The sequence below is a fragment of the Brassica napus genome, unplaced genomic scaffold (assembly GCF_020379485.1).
Source record: "Brassica napus cultivar Da-Ae unplaced genomic scaffold, Da-Ae ScsIHWf_1445;HRSCAF=2035, whole genome shotgun sequence".
NCBI lineage: Eukaryota > Viridiplantae > Streptophyta > Magnoliopsida > Brassicales > Brassicaceae > Brassica > Brassica napus.
This window is the reverse complement of record NW_026014858.1, coordinates 47,867-70,102: the sequence shown is the minus strand read 5'-3', so window position 1 is coordinate 70,102 and position 22,236 is coordinate 47,867. Positions and strand designations below refer to the sequence as shown.

At 41.5% G+C, this 22,236-nt stretch overlaps 1 protein-coding gene across 1 annotated transcript; it reads left to right on the top strand.

Moving 5' to 3' along the window:
• Positions 1–10,304: 10,304 nt before the first annotated feature.
• LOC125597381 lies at positions 10,305–12,950 on the top strand. The gene is made up of 2 exons (XM_048772109.1): positions 10,305–10,371; positions 11,475–12,950. Exon 2 carries the CDS (start codon positions 11,480–11,482, stop codon positions 12,803–12,805), a length of 1,326 nt encoding a protein of 441 aa, XP_048628066.1. The 5' UTR covers positions 10,305–10,371; positions 11,475–11,479; the 3' UTR covers positions 12,806–12,950.
• The last annotated feature ends 9,286 nt before the right edge of the window (positions 12,951–22,236 follow it).

Here is a 22,236-nt window from a genome sequence, read left to right as displayed (position 1 = left end):
ACACGCCATGCTTCAGTCTTCTTCTTCTTGAAGTAACCAGAACCGCAAGTACATGTCTTCAAGGCTTTGATTTGAGCTGAGGTGAGAGCAAGTGATTTGCGGAAGCTACAGCTCAGGTTCTGATGAACCTGGCTCTGATACCATGTGAGATTTATAGAGTTCTCTTCTCTGGTTGTGTTTGTGTGTGTATAAACTCCAATGGAGAAAGATTAGAGCTTGCTCTAGGTGATTTAGAAAGAGATTGATAAGAGTGTTTATTAAATCAGAAACAAAAGACTTTGAGAGATTAGAGAGATTAAAGATAAGAGAATAAGTGTTAGAGATTAGATTCAGATTCACAAACTTTTATTTCCATGAAGTGGAGAGGGGAAATCCCCCTTACTCCCTTAACCTTTACAAATCGCCAACCTTAGGCTTATATATGCCTTTACAAGAGCAAATCATAAACCTAAATCTAATGGCTGATAATACTTGAAGTTTAAATGGATGGTGTAGATGAGCTGGTCTTGTTTGTCATGAGGAGAAGGTGATCTGATTGGAAAGAAGAGGCTGGCGCCTCATTGGCTCATTCAAACTAGGCTGGCTCTTGATTGGTTCTTCTTTGGCTCCTTTGTATCAAGCTTGGAATCAGTCTAGGTTCATAGTCAAGGCTGCCTTTACTTTACAGCCAAGGCCAGCCTGTCTTGAACCTTATCCACGCCCAAAGCTCCTCCAAGGGATCTCCACTTGATTCCCTTTTGATGCCATCTGATCAGAACCTTATCCATTCGCCCAACACCTTTTCTTTATGTCCCAAGCTTTGCACAACACCATCAGGAGGTGTACGGACCATTCCATATCCGTACCCTTGCGCCCTAACTTTGCACAAAGCTTAAAACACCCAAATGGTCGAGTCTGCACTTCTAGGGTAGTCCACCGTCCGTACTGATCCGTACATGGCCGTACAGCCTCGCCCTATCTTTGCACACTCGCCCATTTGCTTCTCAACACTCTTCTAAGTCTCTCCTAGACTTTACCCTTGCTTAGAACATCCATCAGATCACTTCTCTACACCTTCAGATACTTCATAACTCTTGATAGGCATTCTCCATAGCTCTTGCCCTATCTTTGTACAAGCCACATCTCAACTCCACACCTTTGCCTTCTCCATTCTTTTCTTCAAGTTAACAGTTGGGATGAAGAAGTTATCCCACTGTCAAATCAGGTGATTCCAGTTTCCCAGTTTGGGAATAGCACAGCTTCTTCGTCGTTCCAATCAACCAGGATGAATCTCTTTGTAAGAAGCTTGATTTGGATACATAAAGTGGTGGAGAATCACCAGGAAGTTGAATAAATCTCATAGGAGTTTGATGAAGAAGTATCCCACTTTCAAATCAGGTGATTCCAGTTTCCCAGTTTGGAAATAACACAGCTTCTTCGTCGTTCCAATCAAACCAGGATGAATATCACTTGTGAGAAGCTTGATTTGGATACATAAGTGGTGTAGAATCACCAGAAAGTTGAATAAATCTCATAGGAGTTGGGGATGAAGAAGTTATCCCACTTTCAAATCAGGTGATTCCAGTTTCCCAGTTGGGAATAGCACGCTTCTTCGTCGTTCCAATCAAACCAGGATGAATCACTTTGTAAGAAGCTTGATTTGGATACATAAAGTGGTGGAGAATCACCAGGAAGTTGAATAAATCTCATAGGAGTTGGCATGAAGAAGTTATCCCACTTTCAAATCAGGTGATTCCAGTTTCCCAGTTTGGAATAGCACAGCTTCTTCGTCGTTCCAATCAACCAGGATGAATCTCTTTGTAAGAAGCTTGATTTGGATACATAAAGTGGTGGAGAATCACCAGGAAGTTGAAAAATCTCATAGGAGTTTGCATGAAGAAGTTATCCCACTTTCAAATCAGGTGATTCCAGTTTCCCAGTTTGGGAATAACACAGCTTCTTCGTCGTTCCAATCAAACCAGGATGAATCACTTTGTAGCTTGATTTGGATACATAAAGTGTGGAGAATCACCAGGAAGTTGAATAAATCTCATAAGAGCTGGGATGAAGAAATTATCCCTTTCAAATCAGGTGATTCCAGTTTCCCAGTTTGGGAATAGGACATCTTCTTCGTCGTTCCAATCAAACTAGGATGAATCACTTTGTAAGAAGCTTGATTTGGATACATAAAGTGGTGGAGAATCACCAGGAAGTTGAATAAATCTCATAGGAGTTGGCATGAAGAAGTTATCCCACTTTCAAATCAGGTGATTCCAGTTTCCCAGTTTGGGAATAGCACAGCTTCTTCGTCGTTCCAATCAAACCAGGATGAATCTCTTTGTAAGAAGCTTGATTTGGATACATAAAGTGGTGGAGAATCACCAGGAAGTTGAATAAATCTCATAGGAGTTGGCATGAAGAAGTTATCCCACTTTCAAATCAGGTGATTCCAGTTTCCCAGTTTGGGAATAGCACAGCTTCTTCGTCGTTCCAATCAACCAGGATGAATCTCTTTGTAAGAAGCTTGATTTGGATACATAAAGTGGTGGAGAATCACCAGGAAGTTGAATAAATCTCATAGGAGTTGGCATGAAGAAGTTATCCCACTTTCAAATCAGGTGATTCCAGTTTCCCAGTTTGGGAATAGCACAGCTTCTTCGTCGTTCCAATCAAACCAGGATGAATCACTTTGTGAGAAGCTTGATTTGGATATAAAGTGGTGGAGAATCACCAGGAAGTTGAATAAATCTCATAGGAGTGGGGATGAAGAAGTTATCCCACTTTCAAATCAGGTGATTCCAGTTTCCCAGTTTGGGAATAGCACAGCTTCTTCGTCGTTCCAATCAAACCAGGATGAATCACTTTGTAAGAAGCTTGATTTGGATACATAAAGTGGTGGAGAATCACCAGGAAGTTGAATAAATCTCATAGGAGTTGGCATGAAGAAGTTATCCCACTTTCAAATCAGGTGATTCCAGTTTCCCAGTTTGGGAATAGCACAGCTTCTTCGTCGTTCCAATCAAACCAGGATGAATCTCTTTGTAAGAAGCTTGATTTGGATACATAAAGTGGTGGAGAATCACCAGGAAGTTGAATAAATCTCATAGGAGTTGGCATGAAGAAGTTATCCCACTTTCAAATCAGGTGATTCCAGTTCCCAGTTTGGGAATAACATAGCTTCTTCGTCGTTCCAATCAAACCAGGATGAATCACTTTGTGAGAAGCTTGATTTGGATACATAAAGTGGTGTAGAATCACCAGAAAGTTGAATAAATCTCATAGGAGTGGGGATGAAGAAGTTATCCCACTTTCAAATCAGGTGATTCCAGTTTCCCAGTTTGGGAATAGCACAGCTTCTTCGTCGTTCCAATCAAACCAGGATGAATCACTTTGTAAGAAGCTTGATTTGGATACATAAAGTGGTGGAGAATCACCAGGAAGTTGAATAAATCTAATAGGAGGTTGCATGAAGAAGTTATCCCACTTTCAAATCAGGTGATTCCAGTTTCCCAGTTTGGGAATAGCACAGCTTCTTCGTCGTTCCAATCAACTAGGATGAATCTATAAGTTTGAGAAATGTAAAGTATAATCTGAGTTTAGAAAAGAATATGAGATAGATTAAGGTGAGAATGGGAGATTATGAGACTAATGGAGAATCATTGTGAAATGTGTAGAGAGATTTAGTGATTAGAACTGTCTAATGTTTATTAATAATGAGCTCACAACTTATATAGGTCCATACACATTAGGGTTTCGAAATCCTGTGGTGATCTCCTGTCTGCTCTATCACCGGCCAACTCTGCATCACAGTATCCAACCACTTCAGTGCTCCATTGCAACCCATCCATACTCCTTGATCAGGTGAGCCATTGAGATAATCAGGATTCTCTCCACCATGCGCCAGTGATGCTCCTTAGGCACTTGCATGTGTTGACCTCACCTGATTCACAGCAAAACAAATATCAGGTCTACTTATGGTAAGGTAAATCATTTACCAACTAGTTTTCTAATAGAGTTTAGGATCCTGATAAGGTTTGCTGTCTTCAATCTCCCCCTCTCGTGGGACTTTGTAGCCATCCTCCATAGGCATCCTTGCTGTCTTGCCTCCATAAGCACCTGCACCTTTCAAAAGATCAAGTGTATACTTCCTTTGGGACATGAATAAACCTTCCTTGGATCTACATATCTCAATTCCAAGAAAGTATTTCATTTCTCCCAAGTCTTTAATCTCAAACATGGATTTAAGGAACTCCTTGGTTGCTATGATACCTTCCTTATCACTTCCTGTGATAATGATATCATCAACATACACAAGGAGTGCAATCATACCTGAGGGAGTTGTGAGTGTGAAGAGAGTGTGATCTAGTTCAGACTTCTTGAAGCCACGGCCATTGAGAGTAGTGCTCAGCTTGTTGTACCAAGCTCTTGGTGATTGCTTCAGCCCATAGATAGCTTTCTTCAATCTCAACACATTCCCTCTCTTCACTAAGTGTTCAAGGCCTGGAGGTGGATGCATATACACTTCATCCTCAAGTTCACCTTGTAGGAATGCATTCTTCACATCCATTTGCCATAACCCCATCCAAGATTCACAGCCAAGCTTAACACAATCCGGATTGTGTGTAGTTTAGCTACTGGTGCAAAGGTTTCTATGTAATCTTCTCCATAAGTTTGAGTGAAACCTCTTGCAACTAGCCGTGACTTCTTCCTCTCAATCTTTCCATCAGCCTTATACTTGATTGTGAATATCCATCTACTAGTCACAGCCTTCTTCCCTTTTGGTAACTCACTTTCATACCATGTATCATTCTTGATCATAGCTCCTGCCTCAGCTCCAACTGACTCCTTCCATTCTTTATCCATGATTGCTTCTTCATAGCTTCTTGGGATGTAGTTCTCATCCAAGTTAACCATGAAGGCACAATGTTCTTCAGGGTATTGAGCAAAGGAACACACAACCTGAGAAGGATGCTCCACAGCTTGGGCATTGTAGTACACTCGCGTGTTTACCCAAGAGGAAGGATCCTTTCTCAGCCTTGTGCTTCTCCTCAAAACTGGTTGTTCTTGCTCTTGAACCGGCTCAGCTTGTATATGCGGTTCTTGTGCTTCACTTTCATGTTCTTCATCTCCTTGGTCTTGCTCACCTTGATGATGAGAACCTGAGTTGAACTCTTCTCCTTCTTCACTCAAGCCGACTCCTTCTTGGCCATTTTCTTGAGTTTCAGGTTCACTTCCCCCTCATGATCAAGGTGAGGTGTTTGAGCAGCTCTACTTGGTTCAGTTGAGCTCTCTTCTTGTCTTCCACTTCTTGTGGACTGATCCTGGTTCATCTTGATACCGAGGCCTTCCAAGATAGTCCTTAAGACTCCAGCTTTATCTGATGTGAGATCCTTCAATTCTTCTTGGTTCTTCTCCTCATAGTACCCTCTTTCTTCAATGAACTTCACATCTCTAGATACAAGTACTCTTCTAGTTTCTGGATCATAACACTTGTATCCTTTCTGAGTTGTTGAGTAGCCAATGAACATTGCCTTCCTGCTTCTTGCTTCTAACTTGTTTCTCAACTCCCCTGGTACCAGCACATAGCATAAACACCCAAATACTCTCAAGTACTCGACTGATGGCTTGTGCTTGTTGAGAACCTCAAATGGTGCTTGATCCTTTAACACCTTGGTGGGAATCCGGTTGATCAAATAGCATGCAGTTGCAACTGCATCACTCCAAAATCTCTTTGGGACATTGGCTTGAAACATCAATGATCTAGCAACCTCCATCAAGTGCCTGTTCTTCCTCTCAGCTACCCCATTCTGTTGTGGAGTATAAGGACAGCTTGTTTGATGTAGGATCCCATGATGGTTCAGATGGCTCTTGAACGCATAGCTTGTGTACTCTCCTCCATTATCTGATCTAAAAATTTTAATCTTGGCATGATAATGGTTAGTCACATAAGCTTGAAAGTTCTTAAATGCATCTATCACTCTATCTTTTGATGGGATTAAAGTTAACCAGGTGTATTTGGATTTTTCATCAATGAATGTGACAAAGTATTTATGATTATCTCTAGATATGCAAGGTGCAGTCCAAACATCAGAATGTATAAGATCAAAGCACTTATCATAAACACTAGTAGAGTTTGCAAAAACAGTTTTACAATGCTTGCCCAAAATGCAAGCTTCACAATCCTTATTTTCAAATGAAACACCTGGTAACATCAAGTTCAAAGCCCTACCATGAGGATGTCCTAATCTAGCATGCCACAAAGCATTTTTATTTAAACTAGAAGCAGAAGTAAATGAGCAGTTGTAATTGGAAACAGGATCAAGTTCTTCAAGCAAATACAACTCTCCTTTAGTGATTCCTTTTCCAATCATTTGGCTGCTCTCAATATCCTGAAACTTCACATCATTAGGACTGAATATAACATTGCAATTCAAATCAGTTGTGCATTTCTTGACAGATAACAAGTTAGATGTGAAATCAGGCATATAGAAAGCTCTAGAGTTTTTATCAAACAGTTTCAAGTTCCCTATTCCTTTAATAGGTATTTTATCTCCATTTGCAATCATAACATGTCCATTAGTTGGTTCTATATCCTTAATGAGGTTTGTATCACTAATCATGTGATGAGATGCACCAGAATCAACAATTAGTGGCTTAGTTATGTTGCTAGCAGTATGACATAGGTTCAACGGTGATCTGAATGCTTTAAGCTCATGATTCATTCTAGCATTTCTAGCAAAGGTGTACTCAGCTCTAGCATTTTCACTACTCTTAATGCTATTCATCCTAGCAATGTCAATGCCACATGGAGACGTATCTATAGTCCTAGCTATCATTGATGCACCAAAAGAGTACCCATGAATGTTACCATTCTCCTTGAGCATTTTGATGAGTGCATCCATCTCGGATCTCCTTATGAAGTCATGATCATTGCTGCGGATGTTAGGAGTTGCTGAGTATGTCACCATTGCCTTGCCATCACCCTCACGCCCCTCTCCTTCAGCTCCACGGTTAGATGGTCCTGCTCCATCAGATACATGCGCCCTTGCCTCCCTTTCCTTCATGAACTTCGCCGGCTTCAAATGAGGATGGAGTATCCAGCATTGGCTCTTCTTGTGTCCATACTTCTTGCAATGATCACAATTGCCATTGAACTTTCTATCCTCATACTTGCCGTGAGCTGCTTTGTTGGCTTGTGGAGTCTCTTCATGATCAGATCGCACAGCATTTGCAAGAGACAGCTCTCCCTTGCCTCCAAACAAGCCAATGGAGCCTTGCTCCTTTTGTATCTGAGCGCACGCCTCCTCTAGATCAGGGAGCTTCTCGGACCTCAACATGTGCTGGATTAGACCAGTGTAGCTTGGATTCAGCGTGAGTAAGAGTCCAAAGACCTTGTCCTGCTCACGCCTCTCGTTTAGGAGCTCCGGATCAAGTGTACTAGGCCTTAGCATCTCCAACTCAGACCACAGTGACCGGAACCTTCCCAAATGCTTGGTGAACTCCATGTCTTCTTGAGACAACCCATTGATTGCCTTTTTTACTTCAAACACACGGCTCAGATTGGAGGTGTTTCCATACACCTTCTTCAGTGTGTCCCACAGCTCCTTGGCTGTCTCACAGTAGCTATAAGCATCCAGTATAGCTGGCTCCAATGAGGCATGAAGAACTGACATCACCATCATGTCTTCTTGCTGCCACTTCTCAGCTTCACTCTCCGAGACACTCTCCTTGTCTCCTCCTTGGGTAATCAGTTTAGGAGCCTCACCGGATGTGATGTGCTTCCATAAAACCTTGCTCCCCACAGCAGTCTTCACCATCCTAGACCATACTAGGTAGTTACTTCCCTTGAAAGTCACCGCAACCTTCATCTTCATCCCGCTTTCCATCTTCAACAGCTTCACTTCAATAGCTTGTAAAAGACTTGATCTTGGACCTCAGACTCGCAACACCAGCTTCACCACGGTGTATCTTGTCTTGTATCTTCAAAGAACCTCCAAAGAACTAGAAAAGATCTCCCAAAAAGTAGCTGAAACCCTTGTGATGTCGAATCTCTCAAGAACACTCCAAACACACTCACTTGATCTCTTAAAGCTTCAAGGTTGAATCTTTAAGAGAAACACCACGGAACTCAGATTGAAATGAACCTGGCTCTGATACCATATAAGTTTGATAAATGTAAAGTATAATCTGAGTTTAGAAGAGAATATGAGATAGATTAAGGTAGAATGGGAGATTATGAGACTAATGGAGAATCATTGTGAAATGTGTAGAGAGATTTAGTGATTAGAACTGTCTGATTTTATTAATGATGAGCTCACAACTTATATAGGTCCATACACATTAGGGTTTCGAAATCATAAGGATAAGAAAGCATGTAGAGTCAAAGATGAGCTGGTGCTTTAGTTTGAATCGGCCAATGATAGTCTCCACACGTTTGAAGCATCTTCTTGATCAAAGACTAGATGCTCTTCCTTTCCAGCTCTTGCCAGCCTGTCCTAGCTGTCAAGCCGCGCCTCCCTTATCCTCTCCAACGTTCGGATAAGGCTTTGGTCAAGTGTAACTTCAAGTCGGTCCATGTAAGTTACCCGGAGAGTTACTTGGCCGCTTTTACCTTTGTACGGCCAATGGTACGGCCTATCCGTCCGTACCATCCTTATCAGCTCATTCCTCCTCTTAACTCCTTGCTCTCTCTTTATGTTCTCAACTCCTTTGTGTCTTTACCTCAAATGCCTCAACTCATCTCAACAAAAGGGATGCACGTCTCAGCTCAGCAAGAGTTTCACTACGAAACCAATTGGAGAATGTTACCCACTCTTTCCTGGATCCAACAAACCAGACAACGCAATTGGGCTGGAAGGTTACAGATCTACTTGTGGAAACCTGGAGCATATGACAGCATACTTATCATCCCTGGAGAGTGCTCTGCTCGTGCTAGAAACCAGCTTGGGTAATAAAGATTTGGAAGCTGATCAAAATGTCTTGCTTCTTGATCATGTCAAGGTGTGGAAGCCACCAGATTTGCAAAAGCTTCAATACCATTTCAGAGATTGTCAAACCATGAGTGGAGATGGAGATTTCACTAGAGTAAATGGTAAAGTGATTACTGGAGCAGGAGGAGAACTCATGTTTTTTTCTCAAATCAAGGAGAAACCACCAGATGGACTCAGTCTACATCAATCTCCAAATAAACCAACCCGAGGTAACTATCTAAACTCAAAGAAAAATATGAAACCTGATTTGCTTGCTGTTGGAACAGGTAAAATTGTTTTGAGGTCTACACTTTTCGAAAAGAGGGGCCATAATGATCAGAGTGTCAATTATGAGTCATTGGCTAAGTTGGAGACGCAACAATCAAACTGTCTAGCCGCCAGCTTTAACATAGGAGCAGTCAGAGGATCATATCTCAACAACCAAAAGGAATTAAGCAACAAACTCGACTGCAATAGAAACTTAACTCATCTGGGTCTCACGTCGAATTGGAATCATGTCCAAAGCTTCTCAGGTGAAATAGTTATGAGTTTTAGAAGTCGGGTGATCCTGTGTTTGCTTTGTTTGAAATTTTCTGAGTTTAGAACATCTCAATTCTATCTATGGCGACCAGGTGAGTATGTTAATGTAAGTGATCATGTTTTCAAGAATTCTTTTATCACTGATTATACAGATATGATGCACTTGTTTTTGTCAAAAGAGCCATGTGCAGATTTTAAGAGAGCTTGGAAGCATATAAGAAGAAACTACAAAAATGAGGAAGATAAGAGATTCAAACCACCTGATCTAGACCAGGATAACCACCAAGACGTCCCTGGCTTTATCATCATCAAAGAAGCACCTCCAGATGCAGCCTACAATCCAAAACCGAGCAGAAACAAATTTGGGATAAGACTCTTACTTTATGACAACTTCGCATGTGCTAACTTGTTTTGTTTCAGTGTGTGTGAATCGGGTTTGGGGAATGCATCAGGAGTATGGAGAGCCCAACGTATCAGTTCCTTCTACCAAACAAATCCAGTCAGCAACAATGCCTATCAAAGAGGCTTGCAAGGTAAGTGTAATCTGATTATCAACGTTAATGTTACTGACTTGGCTCCTTTTGTTGCAGATGAGCTAGATTTGAGGACAAATCCTTTTCAAGAGGGAGGGGATGATATGATCATGGACCAGCCAAACAAAGAAGATAATGAGAGCATGGATGATCCAGCTGATGGAGGAGCTCTAGCCATATCTGAAGGTCCTATGACTCGAGCCAGAAGCAAGCAACTCAAAGAAGCCATTGGAGGATTACTTAAGACATCACTGAAGCAAGAAGAGAGTCTTGGAAGAAGCTTGATCAACCAAGACACACTTGCCACAATTCAAGCCATCTCAGCTCCAAGATAGACATCAAATGAGCAAGTAACATATGTGTGCTCTTTTTCCCTATCTTTGGTTTTGTTCCACTGGGTTTTCCAAAGATAGGTTTTTAATGAGGCCATATGTTGCTTTCCTATCACTCATTTGATGATCTCAGTTCAAGACTTTATTTTAATTATTTATCTTTGTTAACATGAAGCAGAATTAGGCTGCTAGACTTGAGAATTAGGCTGCTAGACTTGAGAATTAAGCTGCCAGACTTGAGAACCCTTATAAGGTTTTATAAGGTTTTTATAAGGTTTTATAAGGTTATTTTTAAGGCCCATTTAGAGACCAAGGAGCCTGTTCCTTGCCTTCTCTATAAATATGTGTCTGAAAACCCTAATAGAACTATCCAATCTTTTATTTTCAGACTCTTGTCTCTCTCTGACGGCTGCAAGTCTTCTTGTAGATCTGAGTGTCTTGAGTCTTTGTTAGTGTGTCATATCTAACAAAACCACAAGAGTGATTGTCTTGGTGTGTCATATCCAAGGGATTCACTTAGGAGTATCAAGGAGACCTCTCACATCTCTTTGTGTCACCATTCATTCCACAAACCTTGAAGCAGATTGAGTCTTTGATTCTCTGTTTGCAAGGATCTATCCCATTCCAACCAGAGAAGCATCCTAGGAGTGTATTATGTGGTATCAGAGCAAATCTCTGGAAGGAAGTTTCTAAACTCTCTACTTCTATTTCCAATTTCGAAATTTTCTTATGAACCCTAGATCTGAAAAAAAAAAAAAATGAAATTGTTCTAATCTGTTTAGATCTGTTCTGTTTGGGTTTGTGGTCGAAATTCTCTGTCTAGATTTGAATCTGATTCGATTTGGGCTTGAATAGGTTGAGTTTTCTTGATCTGTTTGAGTTTTTGGTCAAACTGTTCTAGATCTAATCTCAGGTTGAGTATCTGATTATTGTCTGATTTAGAGCTTGTTATTTTCAATCTGAGTTCAATTTTGATAGATCTGTTGTTCTGTGCTTTGAATGTGATAAATCTGAGAATTTTTATTCTAGATCTGTGCTGAATCTGTTTCATCTCTTGTTTGTTTTCCTTATTTAATTTTGATTTCGAACTACTTACTGGCTTAGTCTTTCTCTTGTCTCAGGTACCATGGCAGGAGATCAAAAAGGAGAACTCACTAAGGATGAAAAGCTTTTACTTAAGGCTATGAGTGCTCAGATGCAGGAGAAGATGAAAGCCAGCCTTGATAAATTCCGGCATGAGTTGAGACAGGAACTCCAACAAGCTACTGGTCAGAGTTTTGAGTCTAGAAGCAGTGAGATGAGACAAAGACGTGGGCATGAAGGCCGAAGCAATCACAAAGATAAATTGGCTGATCAAAAGCTAAAAATCCCTCCTTTCTATGGTGATGATGACCCTGCTGCATACGTGGAGTGGGAAGAGAAGATGGAGTTGATTTTTAACTGTCAACACTCTGCTGAAAGAAAGAAGGTTCAAATGGCTACTGCTGAGTTTTATGGTTATGCTTCAAGCTGGTGGAATCAATTGGTGTCATCTAGGAGACACTATGGAAAAGAACCTGTTGCAACCTGGCTCAAATTGAGGGCTTTGATGCGTCATAAGTATGTTCCAAGACAGTACCACAAGGAAGTGCTTCAAAAACAGTCTGAAACAAAGCCATGCTCTTCAAACTCAGTCCAGGAACAACAAGGCAGAATGAGATCAAGTTCAACAAGTGTTATTGGTTTACCTAGCAAGACAACGAGCTGGTTTAGTGAGGAGGACATAAAGAAGCTGTCTCAGGTGATTATGGATGTGGAGAAACAATTCAGGGATACCCATACTACACGTCCATCCTTAGAAGAACAGAACCAGGAGTTAATCACTTCAGTCTCAGAACTTAATTCAGCAGAGCCGGTATCAACTACCTCTATTCAAGGAGATCAAGCCAAAGAATCATCAGTTGCCATTCAGAAAGATGAGCAGCCTGTTCAGAACGTCATGGTTCCTTTCAAACAAGCCATAGTACCAGAAGAGACACCCAGGGAACCACAGACAGCTTGCAAAAAGGGACAACTGATTGTCTTTGATCCGTGTGATCTCCAAAAGACATTCTTGGATACTTTTCTGATCCATCTCTTTGTCTGGAACAAGACCAGAGCAGTAGAGCTTTCAAGACACGAACTGGGCATGGAACATGTTGTATTTGAGCCTGGAGGAGATCTGTGGAATCACAGGAACAATCCCATAGTGATTGAGAAGAAATCGGCAGCAACAACAATTGTTTTTGGTGATCTTTTACCATCTGAAGTTAAAGGGATGCACGTCTCAGCTCAGCAAGAGTTTCACTACGAAACCAATTGGAGAATGTTACCCACTCTTTCCTGGATCCAACAAACCAGACAACGCAATTGGGCTGGAAGATTACAGATCTACTTGTGGAAACCTGGAGCATATGACAGCATACTTATCTGAAAGATTAAGAGAATGAAATGATTTAGAGAAGATTAAGGAACAGAATGAGAGATTATGAAGAGATTAGACTAGAATCATGATTAAGAGAGTATGAACTTAGAGAGATAAACTCAGAACTGTATGATTTATTATTAATGACAAGAGTTACAATATATAGTGTGAGATCATAAGGGTTTTCGAAATCAAAGAGCTAAGCTAAGCATGTGAAGTCAACAAGGAGAGGATAAGCTTTCTTTAGACCGGCCAATCAGCTTCTCCACATGCTTGGAGTATCTGGCATCTTGGACCAAGATGCTCTTGCCTTTCCAGCTGTGCCAGCCTGTCAAGCCGCGCCTCTTCTTATCCTCCAACGGTCTGATCCATCAGCCAAAGCCTCTCCTTTCCACATGAGTTACTCGGGTAACTTCTTGTGACCGTGTGGTCGAGGTTTCACTTATCTGAATGTGTACGGACCGTACGGCCTTGTACGGCCTTGTACGGTCAGGCCATTGTGAACCTCTCCCATCACACCAATGCTTAACATACTCCCTTCAGTCTTAACCCCCTTTGTGCTTCACATCTTTATACTTAACTCTTCAACACTCCCCCTCAAGCTTAGCTTTGTGAAGTCTAAGCTTGGACACTATGAGATCTTCCTCATTAAAAACCTCACCAAAGAAAACCCATTGGGACAAAACTTTGATGAGGGAAAAAGAGTAAAGACCTCATAGTAAGGGGCTCAGCTCCTAGGTGAAAGATCAATGAGTCCCAACCTGATGTAGATGGACTCCATTGTCTTCATCCTTGCCGCTTTTGTGAACACATCAGCCAGTTGATTCTCACTCCTTGTATAGCATGGCAGAATCACTCCCAAGACTATCATCTGCCTCACCTTGTGACAATCCACTTCAATGTGCTTGGTTCTCTCATGGAAGACTGAGTTGGAGGCAATGTGGATTGCGGCTTGGTTATCACAATGCATTGTCATTGGCGCCACTTGCTCAATCTCAATGTGCTTCAAGATCCCCTTGATCCATACCAACTCATTAGTGAGCTTCAGCATTGCTCTATACTCTGCCTCCGCACTAGAACATGAGACCACCTTCTGCTTCTTGCTCTTCCAAGTCACAAGGTTCCCTCCAATGAAGGTGCAGTAGCCGGTTGTAGATCTTCTGTCTGCTCTATCTCCAGCACAATCTGCATCACAGTAGCCAACAACTTCTGTACTCCCATTGCATCCCATCCAGACTCCTTGGCCTGGTGATCCGTTGAGGTAGGTTAGAGCACTCTATCTACCATTCTCCAATGGTGATCCTTTGGAGCTTGCATGTGTTGACTCACCTGATTCACAGCAAAGCAGATATCAGGTCGTGTGATTGTTAGGTAGATTAGCTTACCCACTAGCTTCCTATAAAGCTTAGGGTCATGGAACAGCTTGCTGTCTTCAAGCTCCCCCTCTCTTGGTACTTTGTACCCATCCTCCATTGGCATTTTCGCGGTTTGTCCTCCAAGTTTACCTGCATCTTTCAAAAGATCAAGTGTATATTTTCTTTGGGACATGAATAATCCTTCCTTGGATCTACAAATCTCAATCCCAAGAAAGTATTTCATCTCTCCAAGATCTTTAATCTCAAACACAGACTTGAGATAGTCTTTGGTTTCTTGTATTCCAACCTTATCACTCCCAGTAATGATAATGTCATCAACATAGACCAATAGACAGATGATACCTGAGGTTGTGTTTAGAGTGAACAAGGTATGGTCCAGTTCAGACTTCCTGAAGCCTTTTCCATTCAGTGTAGTACTCAGCTTGTGATACCAGGCTCTAGGTGATTACTTCAATCCATAGATAGCCTTCTTCAATCTTAGGACATTTCCTGGCTTCACAAGACTCTCAAGACCCGGAGGAGGCTGCATATACACCTCATCTTCAAGTTCCCCTTGTAGAAATGCATTCTTCACATCCATTTGCCACAATCCCCATTCAAGGTTAGTAGCAATTGATAAGATGATTCGGATGGTGTGAAGCTTAGCTACTGGAGCAAATGTGTCTATGTAGTCCTCTCCATATGTCTGTGTAAACCCTCTAGCCACAAGCCTGGTCTTCTTCCTATCAACCGTCCCATCTGGTCTATACTTGATTGTAAATATCCATTTACATGATACTGCCTTCTTCCCTTGAGGCAGCTCACTCTCATACCAGGTTCCATTCTTAACCATAGCATCAGCCTCATCCGCAACTGAGTTTCTCCACTCTTTGTCTTTCATTGCCTCCTCATATGTCCTTGGTATGTAGCTTGTATCCAAACTTGTCATAAAGGCACAATGCTCGTTTGGGAACTCGGCAAATGAACAGACAGCTTGACTAGGATGTGCAACGGCTTGAGCATTGTAATAGACTCTGGTATTGGTCCAGTTAGATGGATCCTTCCTTACTCTCGTACTTCTTCTTAATGGCACTGTCTCCATAAGTGGCTCACTGACCACCTCAGGTTCTATAGCCGTTTCATTCAGTACCTCTTCCCTTTCTTCAGGTTGTATCTCCATCTGATCTCTTCTTTCTTCAGTTGCATCTTCATTGTGCATCACTTGTTGATCAGGACTTGAGCTCCCTTCATTCTCATGAGCTGTATCAGACTTGTTTCCCCCTTCATGATCAGCATGGGATGTGTCTTCAGCTTCATTTTGAACTGGTGCTTCTCGCCCTTTTGGATCCTGGGTTGTATTGATCCCAAGACCATCCAAGATCATCCTAAGACTCGCGGCCTTATCAGATGGTTGAGCTAGATCTTCCAGATCTTCCAGATCTTCCCAGCTCCTTTCTTCATAGTAACCTTTAGTTTCTATGAACTTTACGTCCCTTGAAACTAGAAGTCTTCTTGTTTGCGGATCAAAGCATTTGTATCCTCTTTGTGTTGTTGAGTATCCCACAAACATGGCTTTGGTACTCTTAGGCTCCAACTTGTTCCTCATGTCTCCTGGAATCAGCACATAACATAGGCTTCCGAACACTCTCAAATGGCTTAGAGATGGCTTGACCTTATTCAGTACTTCAAACGGTGATTGATCTTCCAAGACTCTTGTAGGAATTCGGTTGATCAAGTAGCAGGCTGAGATCACAGCATCACTCCAAAATCTCTTTGGGACATTGGTTTGAAACATCATTGATCTTGCAACCTCCATTAGATGTCTGTTCTTTCTCTCAGCCACACCATTTTGTTGTGGAGTGTAAGGACAGCTAGTTTGATGAAGGATTCCGTGTAAGGCTAGATGTTGCTTGAAGGCATTGCTTGTATATTCCCCACCATTATCTGATCTGAAAATCTTAAGCTTGGCATTATAATGGTTAGATACATAAGCTTGAAAGTTTTTAAATGCTTCAAGAACTCTATCCTTAGTTTTAATGAGTGTTATCCAGGTGTATTTGGATTTTTCATCAATGAATGTTACAAAGTACTTATAATTTTCCCTAGACAAGCAAGGAGCAGTCCAAACATCAGAATGCACAAGATCAAAGCATTTCTCATATATAGTAGTTGAGTTTTTAAAGACTGTCTTACAATGTTTGCCCAAGATACATGCTTCACATTCATTATTTTTAAACATGACACCTGGTAACATTAAGCTTAAAGCCCTAACATGTGGATGACCTAATCTAGCATGCCATAATGCATCATTATTCAAACTAGAGATAGAACTAAACGAGAAACTTGAATTGGAAATGGGAGCTATGTCTTCTAGCATATAAAGCTCTCCTTTGGTAACTCCCTTGCCAATCATCTTTCTTGTGTCAATATCCTGAAACTTCACATCATTAGGACTAAAGATAACATTACAATGTAGATCAGTAGTACATCTTTTAACAGATAATAAATTTGATGTGAATTCAGGCATATAGAAAGCTTTAGACTCCTTATCAAACAGATTTAGATTTCCTATCCCTTTAATTGCAATTCTATCACCATTTGCAATCATCACATTTCCACAAGCAGGTTCTATATCCTTAATGAGACTAGTGTCACTAATCATGTGATGAGATGCACCTGAATCTACAATCAAAGGTTTTATCACATTTTTAGCAGCAAGTGTTCTAGGCAAATCATTCAAGCTGTTTAGAAATCTAGATGCATCATTTATCTCACTGTTATGACTTAGATAACCATGAGTTCTATCTATGTATGATGCAGCAAGAGAGTATCCTAGAGGAGTGTTCATACAGTTACCATTCTCCTTGAGAGCTTTGATAAGGGCATCAATGTCTGATCTCCTTATCATCTCACCATCAGTGCTCTTCCCCGGAGTGTGCTGAGTGGTTAAGGCCTTCCCTTCACCTTCTCGCATGGCCTGTCCAGCTCCGGATGTTCCAGCTTCACTAGCTCCATCAGACAGATGCGCCCTTGCCTCTCTATCCCTCATGAACTTGGTAGGCTTGAGGTGAGGGTGTAGAATCCAGCATTGGCTCCTCTTATGGCCCTGCTTCTTGCAATGATCACACTTCCCTCCAAACTTCCCTTCCTCAGTCTTGTAAGCCGCTTTGTTTGCTTGGATAGCATCAGCTTGATTTGCGAGTGTAAGCTCCCCCTTTCCTCCAAACAACCCAACTGATCCCTCCTCTCTTTGTATCTGCGCACATACATCTTCAAGGGAAGGGAGCTTTGGTGATCTCAAGATGTGCTTGATGAGGTCATTGTAGACCGGATTCAAGGTGAGCAACAACCCAAACACTTGATCCTGCTCTCTTCTCTCCATGAGAACATCTTGATCAGTGGTGTTAGGCCTCAGCATCTCTAGCTCAGACCATAAGGCTCTGAACTTTCCCAAGTGTTTAGTAAACTCCACCTCTTCTTGCACAAGTGTGTTGATTGATCTCTTCAACTCAAACACACGGCTCAGATTAGAGATGTTACCGTAGACCTTTTGGAGCGTATCCCACAGGTCCTTTGGCGTCTCACAGTAGCTGTAGGCTTCCAGGATTGAAGCTTCAAGTGACCCATGTAGTACAGTAAGCACCTTCAAGTCATCTTGATCCCACTTCTCTTGATCTACCACCATCAGCTCTTGACCGCCTTCTCCTTCTTTAGCAACTGGTTTCGGAGCTCCATCTGAGATATGGCTCCATAAACCCTTGCTCCCAACTGCCGCTTTCACCAAGCGAGACCACAACAGGTAGTTAGTACCACCCTTCAACGTAACCGCAACCGAGAGAGCCTTGCTCTTGCTTTCTTCCATTCCAAATGCTTAAGAACAACCGTAAATGAAATGAAGCTGAAGATTACTGAGATTTAGAAACCAGGAAATGGGCAACCTGGCTCTGATACCATGAAAGATTAAGAGAATGAAATGATTTAGAGAAGATTAAGGAACAGAATGAGAGATTATGAAGAGATTAGACTAGAATCATGATTAAGAGAGTATGAACTTAGAGAGATAAACTCAGAACTGTATGATTTATTATTAATGACAAGAGTTACAATATATAGTGTGAGATCATAAGGGTTTTCGAAATCAAAGAGCTAAGCTAAGCATGTGAAGTCAACAAGGAGAGGATAAGCTTTCTTTAGACCGGCCAATCAGCTTCTCCACATGCTTGGAGTATCTGGCATCTTGGACCAAGATGCTCTTGCCTTTCCAGCTGTGCCAGCCTGTCAAGCCGCGCCTCTTCTTATCCTCCAACGGTCTGATCCATCAGCCAAAGCCTCTCCTTTCCACATGAGTTACTCGGGTAACTTCTTGTGACCGTGTGGTCGAGGTTTCACTTATCTGAATGTGTACGGACCGTACGGCCTTGTACGGCCTTGTACGGTCAGGCCATTGTGAACCTCTCCCATCACACCAATGCTTAACATACTCCCTTCAGTCTTAACCCCCTTTGTGCTTCACATCTTTATACTTAACTCTTCAACATTATCATCCCTGGAGAGTGCTCTGCTCGTGCTAGAACCAGCTTGGGTAATAAAGATTTGGAAGCTGATCAAAATGTCTTGCTTCTTGATCATGTCAAGGTGTGGAAGCCACCAGATTTGCAAAAGCTTCAATACCATTTCAGAGATTGTCAAACCATGAGTGGAGATGGAGATTTCACTAGAGTAAATGGTAAAGTGATTACTGGAGCAGGAGGAGAACTCATGTTTTTTTCTCAAATCAAGGAGAAACCACCAGATGGACTCAGTCTACATCAATCTCCAAATAAACCAACCCGAGGTAACTATCTAAACTCAAAGAAAAATATGAAACCTGATTTGCTTGCTGTTGGAACAGGTAAAATTGTTTTGAGGTCTACACTTTTCGAAAAGAGGGGCCATAATGATCAGAGTGTCAATTATGAGTCATTGGCTAAGTTGGAGACGCAACAATCAAACTGTCTAGCCGGCAGCTTTAACATAGGAGCAGTCAGAGGATCATATCTCAACAACCAAAAGGAATTAAGCAACAAACTCGACTGCAATAGAAACTTAACTCATCTGGGTCTCACGTCGAATTGGAATCATGTCCAAAGCTTCTCAGGTGAAATAGTTATGAGTTTTAGAAGTCGGGTGATCCTGTGTTTGCTTTGTTTGAAATTTTCTGAGTTTAGAACATCTCAATTCTATCTATGGCGACCAGGTGAGTATGTTAATGTAAGTGATCATGTTTTCAAGAATTCTTTTATCACTGATTATACAGATATGATGCACTTGTTTTTGTCAAAAGAGCCATGTGCAGATTTTAAGAGAGCTTGGAAGCATATAAGAAGAAACTACAAAAATGAGGAAGATAAGAGATTCAAACCACCTGATCTAGACCAGGATAACCACCAAGACGTCCCTGGCTTTATCATCATCAAAGAAGCACCTCCAGATGCAGCCTACAATCCAAAACCGAGCAGAAACAAATTTGGGATAAGACTCTTACTTTATGACAACTTCGCATGTGCTAACTTGTTTTGTTTCAGTGTGTGTGAATCGGGTTTGGGGAATGCATCAGGAGTATGGAGAGCCCAACGTATCAGTTCCTTCTACCAAACAAATCCAGTCAGCAACAATGCCTATCAAAGAGGCTTGCAAGGTAAGTGTAATCTGATTATCAACGTTAATGTTACTGACTTGGCTCCTTTTGTTGCAGATGAGCTAGATTTGAGGACAAATCCTTTTCAAGAGGGAGGGGATGATATGATCATGGACCAGCCAAACAAAGAAGATAATGAGAGCATGGATGATCCTGCTGATGGAGGAGCTCTAGCCATATCTGAAGGTCCTATGACTCGAGCCAGAAGCAAGCAACTCAAAGAAGCCATTGGAGGATTACTTAAGACATCACTGAAGCAAGAAGAGAGTCTTGGAAGAAGCTTGATCAACCAAGACACACTTGCCACAATTCAAGCCATCTCAGCTCCAAGATAGACATCAAATGAGCAAGTAACATATGTGTGCTCTTTTTCCCTATCTTTGGTTTTGTTCCACTGGGTTTTCCAAAGATAGGTTTTTAATGAGGCCATATGTTGCTTTCCTATCACTCATTTGATGATCTCAGTTCAAGACTTTATTTTAATTATTTATCTTTGTTAACATGAAGCAGAATTAGGCTGCTAGACTTGAGAATTAGGCTGCTAGACTTGAGAATTAAGCTGCCAGACTTGAGAACCCTTATAAGGTTTTATAAGGTTTTATAAGGTTTTATAAGGTTTATTTTTAAGGCCCATTTAGAGACCAAGGAGCCTGTTCCTTGCCTTCTCTATAAATATGTGTCTGAAAACCCTAATAGAACTATCCAATCTTTTATTTTCAGACTCTTGTCTCTCTCTGACGGCTGCAAGTCTTCTTGTAGATCTGAGTGTACTTGAGTCTTTGTTAGTGTGTCATATCTAACAAAACCACAAGAGTGATTGTCTTGGTGTGTCATATCCAAGGGATTCACTTAGGAGTATCAAGGAGACCTCTCACATCTCTTTGTGTCACCATTCATTCCACAAACCTTGAAGCAGATTGAGTCTTTGATTCGCTGTTTGCAAGGATCTATCCCATTCCAACCAGAGAAGCATCCTAGGAGTGTATTAGCAACTCTTCAAAGCTTGTGCACACTTCAAACACTTCTTGGCCTCTTCATGTAGCCGGTTTGATACTCCCCCTCTCAACTGACTTCACAGCCATCTTAGAGAAGCTAGGACACGACAAGATCATCTTCAAAACACCAGTGAGCCTGATCAACACTTCACACACGGCTTGCCCTCCTCATAGACCTGGTTTGGATCTCCCCCTCTCAACAGACTTCACAGCCACCTTAGAGAAGCTAGGAAATGACCAGGAACACCTTTAGTGAGGCTCAAGCAATGGTACCTGATGCATTATCCCAAAGGTGCATCAGTACCTATCAAAACCAAGAAAATGAATATCCTGCATCACACTTGATGCACACAATCTCACAATTCAATCATAATCATTTTAAGTATCTTTTCAAGTACAAGCAATGAATAAGATGAATGAAAAAGATTAAAAAGAGTTTTAAAAGTCTAAGGGAACTTCCCTTGTGTTTTTGCGAGTTTCCTAACTCTCTCAATGCACCATCTTCATGGCATCATCAACTTCTTGGGAAAGCAGAATGGATTGATCAGCTTCTCCTCAATCACCTCTCATTGAAGCCGCATTGATGGAGAGCCTTCTTCCTCACTTGCCAAGGCTGCTCTGAACAGCCTCTTGCCTAGACACGCCACTGACTTGGCCCGGTTGATGATCCTTTGTAGAAGCCTTTGCAAAGACTTGTTACTGACCATGGATCATATGCATTAAGACTCCCCCTCAAGCTTAGAACCGAGACTAGAAGGAGCTAAGCTTGTGATGATCCTATGCATCTCCATGGTCTAATAACTATCATCTTTCATTATAGCTTTCTTCTTGTGAGTTTACTCTCTTCCTTAACCAGGAACTAGGGTGTTTGAATCACCATAGAGAGTCTCACAAGACGCACCTCTCATTGCATAATGACCCATGCTACACTTCCTGTAGACTAAGGACTAGATATGTCCAATGGTATTATGCAATGGTCATCTCTCATTGCATACTCAATCACACTACACTTCCTGTAGATTATGGACTAACATGTCCTGGTGATGATATGCAATGGCACAAGACCTTTGTCTTTACATTCTTGGTTGTTGGCGAGTTACATGTATCACATTCCTTGTGTACCTAACACCACCACAACTCAATGCAAGATCAGATCATCCCATTGGGATCAAACTAAGATCATCCATCCTGTTTGATCACCAATGCCACAACAATATATAAACCTTAAAACAAGCCAATCAATCAAGGCAAGAACAATCAGTTTTAAATCTCTAAAATGACAATGCAAGCTTTAAACAATACATTGACAATTTAGGCTCATTTTTAAATGCATCAATACATGAATGCACAATCTTAAAGCATTAACTACATTAATGCAACAATCTTAAAGCATTAGCTATATGAATGCATCAG